Source organism: Haliotis cracherodii, unplaced genomic scaffold (genome assembly GCF_022045235.1).
Source record: "Haliotis cracherodii isolate W230 unplaced genomic scaffold, xgHalCrac1.p SCAF_10, whole genome shotgun sequence".
NCBI lineage: Eukaryota > Metazoa > Mollusca > Gastropoda > Lepetellida > Haliotidae > Haliotis > Haliotis cracherodii.
Window position 1 is genome coordinate 32,685,065 of NW_027266265.1, and position 13,542 is coordinate 32,698,606.

Here is a 13,542-nt window from a genome sequence, read left to right on the forward strand (position 1 = left end):
GGTAAACTTGTAACGCTCAGAAAGAATAAATGTGACGGTAGGTTTATATAAATATTTAGTTATATGATGATGTAAAGAAAGTAACATTTGAAGTCAATGTATATGTTATTATATTTGGTACAATACAAATCACATATATAAGTCAAGTATTAGTGTTATGCTGTGAAAAATGCAAGTTAGTGATTAAATAAGTTACATGATTTAAATAAAATATAAGAAATCGGTAAATGAAAACTTAGAATGATTCAGTCGGAGTGTCAATACACGTCAGAATCTGGCAGGTTTGATTAAACAATAACAGTGAATTGTTCAAGTATGCATGTGCCTATCTTACAATACAAAGACTGCATTGTTAGATCTTATTATTGAAGTAGTGTCATATTAACCTATTTACACGAACAGGTATGTCATGCATTTCGATTTCACCAAATAATTCTGTTTAAACCCCATATATCTTGTTTACTGGCAACGGTAATACGGTCCCATAGAAAGCACCAGGTCGTAGATATTAGATATAAACACACAGTACACACAACGAGCTGCATTATAATATTGGCTAAAACGTCAACGCCAGACAATAACTGGTCTCAACTGTCTACCGAAACAGATTCCAATGTCGTAAAATCCAAAATAGCGGTGATACATTATGCTGACGGATATGAAAATCAATGATGACACAAGGTGTTCGCGAAGAGGGTAACCATGCCCTGTCCTACCAGAAGCACACACCACCCAGCTCTACTGAATCTTAAAAACTGTTCATGGTGTTGACATGCAAATATTTACGACAAAACCTTTTCCTATAATGGTAAAAAATCTCCGGTGTACGATTCCGAATATATCATAAGCATGTGTTGATGAACACTCTCGAGATGATACCGAAAAGTGAGCGTATCCTGCCCCACTGGTGACATCCGTCACAATCACATGCAAAGACAAAAATTCCACAATCAAGAAACGATAAGCTTAATTCAATATATGTACAGTTTTTATTTTCTGTTATGTACAAGCATTCAGAGGTAGCATTAACAACCCCCGAGACATCACAAGATCAATAAATACGTCACATAGCACGAGTTCAATAACAACGGTCATGTTCGGACTACAGCGTCCGACACAACGTCAAGTAGCACATGACACCAGGTGTTATAATGTACCATAATATCAGTCACAGGTCCACAATTCAACTTGTGGGATCGGAGAAGATGCTGCCGGAGATATGCCCACAGACAATATTCCAGGAACCGTCACACCTTAACCCTCTCACCAACCCGATATCATCACTCACTGCAAAAAAACTGGCCTAATTTGTTTGTCCAAGTTTGTTGGTGTCCCCCATGGCCTAGGTCGCTGTAAGGTGCCTGGGTGAGCAGAGATGAATGGCCCCTTTCCTGTGTGCAACCAGCAGCATTGATGTCATCTTGAGACTCACTCCTCTGCCTCCAACTGCAATCAATCTTCCTCCATCGAGGATATTTATTTCTCCACAAATGGACTATCCCCACAAAGATGGGCTGCAAGGCACTTAAGAAAGCGATAATGCTGAGGATGCCATGTTTCTACACGTCGCGTCACTAGCCGGATAGGAAATCCAATTTTCCAGCCGTCGAGATAGCGACTCTGACTTGAAGTATATCAGGGGAGAACAAAATTAATTGCAGAATATTTTTCTTGTCTGCGTCTTCCGCTGTTGCTGATACATATCAGTTCGGGAACTCTTTAAAAGAAGAGGCCCGAAAATCAGGTATCGATTGAGGGGAGTTTAATCTGTCGCACCCTCTCTAACATTTCCTTCCATTAATTACCACGACCCCGATGATTCAATTTGTTTTACCGATAAGCACGGGTCGATTTAGCTCCCTGAAAGTCTAGATTCGTCTTACTCCAGTGCTGGACGGCTTGGCTCTTGGGAAAACGACCCGACACTCGCGTTCCAACATTTTAATTAAGGGATGACGTTAATTTACTGGGGCCGATCATGAATAGTATGTCCCTAAGTGCGACGGCATGTGTGACGGATGGTGGGACATGGCGTGGTTTGGGATATTGTGATACAAGTTGGCGCCGGCTCCGGAAGACCAGTAACTTGACGGAGAGGCAAAGAAACTGGACGAAGAATTAGGCATCGGCGCATGCGCGTTCATGAAGTTTAATTTAGGATTGTGATAAGATGACATAAAGAAGTCCTGTTGGTACTTGTAGGAGGTAGGGTCCGCACTGGCAGGCTGCATGGCCTGAGCCAAACCGGCAAAGTCAAACTTGTAGGCGTATCTCTTGCCGTGAACCTTCGTCATGATGTTCTTGTCGTAGTAGTACCGCAGTGCACGGCTCAGTTTGTCGTAGTTCATGTTGGGCTTGCTTTTCCTCTCCCCCCAGCGTCTGGCGACTTCATCCGGATCCACGAGTTTGAACTCCCCGTTTGTCCCCTCCCACGTGATGCAGGCGGCGTTCTGGCTGTCCGACAACAACTCCAACAGGAACTGCCACAGCTGGATCTGACCGCTGCCTGGAAAATAGAGGATAGAGAGCATGAGTATATACGTGTGGAGGAGTGGAGAGAGCAAATATAAATGTATAGAGGATAGGCCATGAGTATGTATGTATTGGGGAGTGGAGAGAGCACGAGTATATACGTGTGGAGGAGTGGAGAGAGCATAAATATAAATGTATAGAGGAGAGAGAGCATGAGTATATATGTATGGAAGAGCGGAGAGAGAATGAGTATATATGTATGGTGGAATGGAGAGAGCATAAATATATATATGTATGGAGGAGTGGAGAGAGCATGAGTATATATGTATGGAGGAATGGAGAGAGCATATATATATATATATATATATATATATATATATGGAGGAATGGAGAGAGCATAAATATATATATATATATATATATATGTATGGAGGAATGGAGAGAGCATAAATATATATATATATATATATATGTGTATGGAGGAGTGGAGAGAGCATGAGTATATATGTATGGAGGAATGGAGAGAGCATAAATATATATATATATGTATGTATGGAGGAGTGGAGAGAGCATGAGTATTTATGTATAGAGGGGAGAGAGCATGAGTATATATGTATGGAGGAGTGGAGAGAGCATGAGTATATATGTATGGAGGGGAAAGAGCATGAGTATATATGTATGGAGGAGAGAGCATGAGTATATATGTATGGAGGGTAGAGAGAACGGGTATATTTGCACGGAGAGTAGATAGCTTGAGTATATTTATAGAGAGGGTAAAGAAATGAGTATATATGTATGGAGAATTGGGAGAATGAGTATATATGTATGGTGGGTAGAGAGCACGAGTATATATGTATGGTGGGTAGAGAGCATGAGTATATATGTATGGAGAGAATATAGCATGAATGTTAACATACATTGTATGGAGAGATCAGAGTCTGGGCACAAATGTATTGAGACATTAGAGCATGAGTATAAATGTATGTGTTTATTTTGTGAGGATAACATCGATTTTATAACTCGCAAGGATACCTAAATATTTTATGGACAGGTATATATCTCATTAATAATTACATGTGTCTCTGTCGTACGGTTTAAACTACCTTTATAATTGAATTCTGACTCGGCTATAACTAAACATGAATTGTTTTCTATTCCTTGAAATGAACCCTTCACCTAACGAGCGTTCAGAGAAACCAACGGTAGCTTCTAATGTGATCATCAGCTATAGCGACGGACGTCTTGCTTTTAATACTGCATATTGGTAAGATGTTTCATGCTATAAAACCTAATTCCTAATAAATTCACCAGTGCATGAAAGTGTTTGTCATCTATTCTAGGAAAAGGGAACAACGAAATTGGTAATTATAAGACCAGTGTCTCGTCTTATTCCTATTAACAAATGAACAGAGGATTTCTGACACTTACACTAGAGAAAGATTTTGTTAATACTCTATCAGAGATATCCACGGAAAACTAATTTCCGCCTTTTTCATAAATTTCATTTGATCCTGTTCCAATAAAATGTCAGCGATGAGTATGAAATAGAAAGAAGTAGGATGTTTCGCGTTAACGGTTGTCAATGCCTACTCGTGGTATATACAGTCCATCAGCGTCCTTGAGATGCATTAAGCGCACATCTTATATTACTGTGTCCGACGAGGAATGATATATATATAGACGCTGCACGGAGCTAGACTAGACTGGGCGCTGTCTTTGTATGTGCGCTCTCACAAGCAGACGGGGGTCCGACACGCCCAGTTTAATTGTGTTTACTAAACCCCCAATAGCACAAACGTGCTTGTATGACTAAATACCTTCATATGGCCATCCGATCATAATTGATAATTTCAGTGTAAAATTATCTCAAGATGCGGGCCGTATGCTTGGAAGGCAGCCATCCTAGTTAGTGTTGAACCACAGAGGGTTTGGTTTGGGCTTTTGCACAAATTAGGTGGGTATAAGGGAGTGGTAGAATTTGTTCAGAAGGATGAGGGCGTTAGAAGAGAAGACAAGGGAGTATTTCTTTGAACAACAAAAATCAAAACACAGGGAGGTTGCCTGTTATTCTGAAAATGATGAAAATGTGATTCGCCCATTATTACATCAGAAAAAAATGTTGAATTAAAGCCGAATTTGTCAGATTGTTAAACGAGAGGCCCATGGAGAAACTTGAAATGAATTCTTGGCAGTTAGTAAGTGAAGATAGGGGCAATGATGTGTTTGCGATACGCCTTGTGTTGGAGCGGTTTAACACATTGTGTTGTTGACAATAGCTACAAACACCGGCATTATTGCCAGGTTGTGTGGAAAGTTAACGATATGAAGGTTCTTAGTATCTTCACGTTGCCAATAACTTTACAACAAATATGTGTACTTATGCCTGGCATTGTTCTCAGCCTCGCGGCCTATGGTACACCCATGTCAAACACATTGTAAGGGTCTTCCATTATAACGAAATACAATGTCCCATATCAGCCAATAGCAAGGATATTAACGTTCAAGTTAAATGCACCTAGCAAACCAAGGATAAAGCTTAATAAATGCCTCAAAAATGTCTTTGTCGTCAGAAGACCTGACTTACACTTAACACCTCGAAAACGTCTTTCAAACATTTATGTTATTGTGACCTCATAATTCTTGCACTGAAACATAAATGATCATGTGGAGAGATACATTGATTGGTTATTGATTTGTTTCAATGAAAAATCGATGTTTTTACTGCGCAAGCTATATCTGCTTGCTTTATTGTTCATATTTCTCGTAAACCTCGTAACATTTTGTCCACAATAGTATCAAAACTCTTCTTTTCTTATTCCTTGCATAAAAAACAATAAAGCACGAAACACCGAAACCAAAACAATGGTAAATATAATTAAAAAAGATAAAATAATAATAATGGTTATAATATTAATGTCAATTTCAATTTCTTCATAAAATGAAACTTTATCGGATTCCAAATATATATTCTGCTGATATTGTTTACTCTGGAAAATATTGAATATCTGTGACGTAATTCACCTGATCACATTACAAACATTACAAAAGGAGAATAATTACATGAGCGAAGTTCATCTGGATTAATTATACATACAGAACTATTAACTGTTTTATGGCATATTAGTAACATGTATATTCCGTTAGGAATAAAACGAACATTCACAGTACGGTACAGTACTGTACAGTAAAGCATATAAAAATATCAAAAGTCTTTAGGAAGTTAAGCCTTTGTGATGCGAATAATGAATTTGGTGCCAACTATATATTTTGAAAATGCGTCACATAAATTCCTTACACCCAGAGACGTACGCAATCTCTGGAAACACGGAACATGCTAAAGGCCGTTTTTGTTATTTTCACATTATTATCTATTTTTTCTATTATTACTTTTGTCAAATTTTTGCAATAACATCGGTGGCATGATATAAATAGTTCATAACATGCTTATTGAATTCGTAAAGTGTGAATGAACGAGGTTTAACTGGCCAAACAGAGATATAATGCGTTGATAGCTGGATCAATAGACAGTTCTCACACACGGGCCTAATAGCTCATGGCGGGACACGATTGGGAGGACCACAGTCAGCGCAAAGCCGTACCACTGAGTCGTAGATCAACAATCATATGCAATAATACTCCTTTCCAATAAATAAAAAGATTTAAATGTTATAATTTATTCTATAGGATCGTATTATTTTTTCCGAGGTCAAAATATTAATCAAAGATCATTTCACACCTCAAACAACCGAATGAATGAAACAAAAATAATTTCAAAACATGTACTTTATTTGATAGGAAATTGTGTTAATATGATGCATGACATGATCAATATTGCGTATTTTGTTTCAGTTTGTTGGTAGTGTATTGAAAAAATATGAAAAAATATAAATAATAATTTCTGTGTACTGACTCGGATTTCTGTCTATTATTGACAATAATGGTCAGTTGCTTAAACAATTTAGATTTTAAATGGAACGACAGTATATGTTTCGCGACTGTCGATTATGTTTTCAATGACATCCCATCACTATTTCCGATAATAATATTCGTATGGAAAGTAGGCCCTTGTTCGACTAACTAATGGAGTTGTTGAGTAAAGTTAATTTCTGGCACATTATTCCTCGTGACATTTTAGAGGATCGTGTTATCAGAACAGAGCATCAGTTTGCTGTCAGACAGTTAGATTCAAGGCAGCTAACTCAATTAGGATGTTTAAATGCAGGAATTAGAAAAGAATATGTTTGTGTGCGTCGTGTCGCGTGGCGGCGTGGTTGACGTGCGTGCGACGACTCTATGGTGGCGTGACAACGTCGCCCTCGTCACCGCCTCTCACATCGGAGAGAAATTATTTTAAATGGAACAATGGCCGCGGCAAAATATATCCCGTCTTCAAATCAGTTAAAGACACGAAGCTCAAATTACCCGATCTACTGTGAATGGTCGGAGAATCAAATTAGCTGTCGTGAAAAGAACTTATTATGGCCGACAATTAGGGGAAGGGGAAGACATATTCGTCCCCCAACGCTCTTTGTAAACAGGATGGAATGAAACGTTAGATATAAACGAAAGTTGGAATATATAGAAATTCTCAATGTTTACTGAAAGTGAAAATGTGATTTGTACATGTTTGACTGTGTGAAATATAACATGTTTTTGTGGTTGCTGGGAAAGATGCATGTAGTTAACATTCATAGCCGCTATGGTGATGTTTGTTTCATTTTCTGTTTTAAAAAACAGAATTATCAACATAATCTGTAATTGCATTTTAAGCAAGTCGACAACCAACAGGCAATTAATGCAACACTGTGCTATAGGAAAGAATTTTGAATTAATTCAAATAACATGTCTTAAGGTTGAATCGTTAATAACAAAAACTGTGATAATGATATTGTTCAGTATTCTACTGATTTCAATAATGTATAAATGTATGTTTAGAAACCAAATTTAATATATTGCCCCGTTACTAATTACACACTTTGTTTTAAACAGGCATTGCAAATGGGAGCTATTTACAAGCGCTATTGACCAAATGAACAAATATATCAATTACGTGTCATGTTGTATGCCATTTAATATTTGTATTAAAGATCCTGTTGTGATCCATTTACGTGTTTACCCTAATGGAACTCTCCGCCCTGCGACTATGAGAGAGGATATCATTTAAGGGATATTTCTGTTTAGAATTTTACAACAAACGACAACATATAAAGTAGTAATACGTTATATATAATATCTATCTATCTATATATGCGTCGTTCCAGTTACTATTAATTATTTTCACAGGAGTATTCGTTCGATATATCCTTGTACAGGTAAAAGATTGGGTTGATATTCATGTATCATCAACTCTCAAATCCAATATCACAGAACAATTAATTATATCTGAAGTTTCAAATATTTATATTATGTATTTTAACATATAATTATAGCTAATTATTTGATATCTTTCTATTGTGTACTATTGTGAGACAATAATACAATATTAGTTTGCAAATAGTTGCGCATACCATATAAGTGTTATTTTTCAAATAGAGGTTTCTATAAATATTTCTTTCTTGTAAAAAGAAATATACTAAGAGAATGACAGGTAAAGCCTAAGCATTTACTTATCAAAATTGAAATACGTTTATGTCACATAAATAATCATTATGTTCAGTATTCACGACATTTTCGTTTATAACAACAGTCGATGAAAATAAACGGAGCTATTGTCACCTGTTACAATTGTTGTATTCGTGTAATGCTATAAGCATGAGATGTAAACACAGATGATAATACTAGGAAACCATTTGAACGCCACATATCAATATTTACTTGTCACATTAAAAAATGATAAATTCCCTTCCTGATGAACAATGGAATGAGGGAATAATATTTCATTTCGTCCATCCCGTTTTTCATTATTGTGGTATCTTAATACGTTACTTTTGCCTCCAAATCCATCGTTTGTCATGGATGACAGTCAAATGCTTGCATGGATTGTAATGCGATATTTATTTTGATACATGATCACGACATCGCGTTGTCACTGAGAATACAATCAAGTCTCGGCTATGTTCTATGCAACGATCAACCGAAGCAAGGCTCTATTCTCATGTAATTGTACCGGGCCATTGTATGCATGAAGGCGCGTGTCGCAGCACTGAAGAGCCCGGCACGGATGCTTGGACTGACATTCAATACCTCCGTCTCACCTGGGAATAATTAACGGTAAACGCCATAGCAAACTACCCGGTAGTTAGAGGCCGAAATCACTAGGTCTTCGGACTTGTCACAACAAATACTGGGCTCGGATATCACGGGTTAGGAGTCAAACACAGGGCATAGAGCTTTTATTTTGTCTTACAAATTATCGCAGTGTCAAATGGCTTTTCATGATTTGTCAATTGTTGATGAAAATTGTTGAACTAAGAGGCTGAATATTCTTTTCGTCATGCGAACAGTACATTACTATTTAATTAAATGCATATCCCATTGTTGATTTGGTGACGAAACTGGCAATACAACAATCCAACGATACAATTTTTAAATAGAAAAGTACATAGGGCAATATGATTGTGGGATCAATGTAAATTAAATGTGGACAATATTTATACACTGTTGCTGATACAATTGAACTATTATAAAATAGTATGTCGATGATATGATCCAGAGTACCAGAAGTAAATGTTACACAAAATCAAGTTGTAAGATTGCAACACTGTTTGTTACAAGAATATAAGAAAAACGAAGGGTTCATTTCAATTAATCTATTTTCTATGAATATAAAATTACCTTGCGGATACATCTTAAGGAAATATATTTCCCAATAAAATAAGCGACAAGCATTAGTATATTCTTGAGCAATACCAGAAATATGTGCTTATAAACTGTGTTGGTTGTAATCGTGAAAATTACAAAATAGTCTAAATAGTTTCTACATAAGAACAACGAACCACAACCTTACAAACATATTGATGCACTCTCGTTCTATCCAATTAATGTTGCCCATCCCAAATATTTTATATTTTGACGTAATCAATAAACTTCTTAAATCTTAGTCAAGGGCAATGTTTATTTATAATAAACATAATAATATTTAATCTGAATAATCGTTTGTATATGTGACCGTATACCGATGAGGTACCCGAGTCAACGCAATATTTAAATATCATTTGAATAGAATTTAAAAAATGAAGTTCTTACCTTGTGGTCTCCAAGGCGAGTGATTGGAGTCTAATGGCGACTTTGCAATCGAAGACAGGGAGTTGTGAGGATAACCTACAATAAAGAATTGGAATAACCATTCAGCACGTGCATTTCAGGGTCAGACTTCTCTGCCCGGGGGTCAGGATCATGCCAAATACTTGCCAAACGATCTGCTCAGAAAATTTAATTTTAATGTATACCCGAGGGCAAAGCCCTACATGGCAGTTTCAACCAGCCTGTAGTCGCACACTAAATTTGCTGTGGAAAAGGTGGTATTTTTCTGTATCGATAACACAGAAGCCCTACACAGACGAGATTAAAAGAACTGAAATGTGTTTGGAGTGCGGTATTGACTATGTCTGAAGCTCTAACCACACGGAAATGCATTAAACCAATTTTAGAGAGGCTGCTTTATACACGTGAGAAAGAAGACGACAATAGATAGCGACGAGCATTATCAACATGCTCAATAGCCGTGGACAACTTCAGTAAACACCCGGTCTTTAGCGACACAATAGAATAGCCACTAGAAACTTTACACCTACTGTTGTCCACGTACACAATATGTCATCTTTATAGAAGTCGCCTGAAAACCTTTATTTCAATGCACATCATGAAAAAATAACGAAAAACGTTTCAACGTTTTCATGCTAACTGGATGGCTTTGTAAATAAAGAAGAAAAAATATGTAGGCAAATATTGTTTGAAAATAATGTCAAAATTGATTTTGGCGATGAGGATGACAATGGAACCCGCGATTGCAATTAATTAAACAGTAAATCACAATTTCATCAATATAATGAAAATACATTTAATGTGCAATTACATTCATGTTAAAGTGTGGTTTAAATATGCCTGTTCCCAGTATAAACCCAAATAACACGAAATACCAATTAACATGAGATATACGTTTTTCCCGTTTCTATCCAAAAATTTTTAAAGCAAAAGTAAATCATAACTCAGAACAAAATTGTGTCCGTGTGTCGAGAAGGTATTGAATACTAATATCAAAGTAAATACACCGTTGTTTGTTTTATAGATATGGTTTTTTTTATGGAACAAGTTCGAAACTTGATAATTTTTCTTCAGCAATATTAATAATGTCAAGACTATTTAACGAACAATACGAAAATAAATCATACAAAGAGAGAACTATCTTATAATAATATTATTTGAATATGTTGCTTCTATAGTGGTTAATTCTGATGCGTTGTGCATTTAACATTGACACCCGTAGGAAGTGATAGAGAAAGCAACGTGTTATGTTCCAGCTGAAGAACTATCTAAATATCTTTCTGTTTATTATATCACAGTTCTACAAATATAACATTTCTCCATATCTGTTATGCATCACAGTCGTAGTATAAACACACACACATCTGTTTACACAGGAACTAACCACTGGTGACAAGGTAAATATGGAAAACAGTCAATCATTTGCTTGTGGCAACCATAACACATTATCATATAAATTCAATATAACATTCATTATGTATTGATAATAGTGTACTTACATGGCGTCTGGTTCTGTGGACTTGGTTGAGGAGTCCAAGCTGTCTTCCCGTATGATGGATCTGAAAACAAGAAGCATAACGCTAGAAAATCTCTATTTGACATTCAAACTTGTGCCAGTCAAATCACTAATCTAATATTCATTTGAATTGTTTTCTATCGCTCCTCCCGCCTCGGGTAGAGGACATACGTGCCATCACGTCAAGAATGGCGATGTTTAAACAAATAAATACCGATGAAAATGGAGGAAGAGGCAATAAAGATGAGGAAATTATAAGGATCCTTCAAGAGGAAATTACTGGTAGTGCTGCAGTCGCTTCTTCCCGCTCTCCACATATTCAAAGCTAATATACATGTTTTCATCCGGTGGGCGGCCGCAAGTACAACAATTTTCAAAGTCACGGTATACGCTCATTGAAGCAGGACAAAATCTTGAATCACAAAAAACAGACATTTGTAGCCTAGGCAACCCCGGTGTTAGAAGGAACCGGAGGTGAATTACGGAACATACCAGGAAACATCATGGCCGGCAGACTGGAGAAGGTGCAAGCCCGGTAGTACTCCTGTTGCTTCAATCCTTGCATGGTCTGAAGCCCTGAGCCAGACCAACCCACAATCACACTAGCACTACACCCGGCTCGGTTGTAGTAGGCTTCGTGATTGTTCTTATGTATCTAATTATTCTCTCTCCAACCCCGCTTCCGAAAAGTGCGAAGTGCAATTTCCCAACGGAACTGTCTGCGCTCCTTAGAACCGGTTACAAGAAAATCTTGTTGGAAATTGGGAGGAAACTTTGAAGCCGGGATTTTAAATCAGTTCCGTAACGCGTTGCTATAGGGCGAGGAAGCTCTCCATTGATTTATGACTGTCGATATTTATACTAAAGTCATGTTTAATCAAAAACCAATCACACCGGCCAATCATCGCGTCAATTATACGCAGCGCGATCATCATTGGGCAAAGGAGCTCGCGCGCGCTATTGTCATTTCGTTCTTCCGTCCACGCGTTGCCTGGCGACCGGGGGCACGCACGTGCGACGCTGTTTACAACTTTCCAAATCTAGAAGGGCTTCCAACACCATTTCGACAACTTTGTTCCGAGACAGGCAAATTTAACTGTAGATTCATTCTATTCGCCATTTCCTCAGATTCCTGAGAGTTGCCATTGCAAAGAAAAAGGTTTCCGAGTATGCTGTGAGATATGGTTTGATAAGCGGTGAGCGTGAGGGGGAGAATGCGACCCGAGGAGGAATAAAAGAGGCTTCAAATAGGCCTTCATGCTCTTTTGGGTCTGACAAGCAACGTTTCTGAGCACAGCATTGAACAAATTTGAGATTTGATGCTGTAGTACACCTATTCTAACCTCGGTAAATTGCGTGTTGTGCCTTCATTGTGTGCAGACAAAATGGCGAAACAGTCAATATTGACAAAAGGAAAGAGTTATGATAACACGGGAACACACGGGCAAAGTGGTATTGTTACAAGTTGGTGGCAACATCGATGCCATTTTGTGGTAATTAACTTAAGTTTCATAGTAAATAAACGATTGCGGTAACCCGCGTTGTCACGTGATATGGTCATTGTGGTGTGACGTCATGGCAATAAGTAGCAAACATCGACCAGCAAATCACGTTGATCAATCGGCAGGTGATTTCAGGTGTGTTGGCTTTTGATGTTCACCGCCCATCATCACAAAGTAGATACATCAACTCGGATTTCTGTCAATTTGCACAGAAAGTAAGCGACGTTTGAGTAATTACTTCACTACAGACGTTGCATTCAGAGTAAGGACAGGCAGAAATAGACCTTAAATGTGATTCATTGACGAAGACGGAGTCGACTTATAGATTTTAACTTTTTTGTTATTTCCGCGCAGATTCTGGTAACTTTATCAAGCATGTGGTCAACAACGGGGTTGGGCATAGAAATACAGCTTATATTAATATACAGAGAAATTAACAAACTAAGAAACAAACAAAGTTATGATAAGGATGAAGCCTGACAAAGTTGATGACAAGGATGAAGCGTTCGGATGAAATGGTTGATTAGTGTGTAGTTACAGAGTATGATTCTAGTTAATGTTTGTTGTTTGTTCTTTTGAGCCAACCCATGAATACCCGTCCAGTGATGAACATTATTGGGATACGATGACATGCATCAATCAAGTCTGCGAGCCTGACCACCCGATCCCGTTAGTCGCCATTTACGACAAGCTATGTCGCCTCTTATGACAAAAATGGGTTTTTAAAGACTTATTCTAACCCGGATCTTCTTGTTGACGAGAAGATGGGATGAATTAATAATATGTCCTGGCCAGTTGTTGAACACTTGCTTCATAAAGGTGCCAACATCTGTACCAAAAATGTTGTAT

General features: G+C 37.6%; 1 protein-coding gene across 2 annotated transcripts; it reads right to left on the reverse strand.

Annotated features, from left to right (window-relative positions):
• Positions 1 to 1,039: 1,039 nt before the first annotated feature.
• On the reverse strand, positions 1,040 to 11,976 carry LOC139449335 (transcriptional regulator ERG homolog). 2 transcript variants are annotated; one of them, XM_071230659.1, is made up of 4 exons: positions 11,684 to 11,976; positions 11,175 to 11,234; positions 9,658 to 9,732; positions 1,040 to 2,506 (listed from the first exon to the last, which is right to left on the reverse strand). In XM_071230659.1, the coding sequence occupies exons 1-4, from the start codon at positions 11,754 to 11,756 to the stop codon at positions 1,977 to 1,979; spliced, it is 738 nt and encodes a 245-aa protein (XP_071086760.1). In that variant the 5' UTR covers positions 11,757 to 11,976; the 3' UTR covers positions 1,040 to 1,976. The 2 variants fall into 2 exon arrangements, with proteins under 2 accessions (XP_071086760.1, XP_071086751.1); XM_071230650.1 differs by lacking the exon at positions 11,684 to 11,976 and adding an exon at positions 11,406 to 11,508.
• Between the last annotated feature and the right edge of the window lie 1,566 nt (positions 11,977 to 13,542).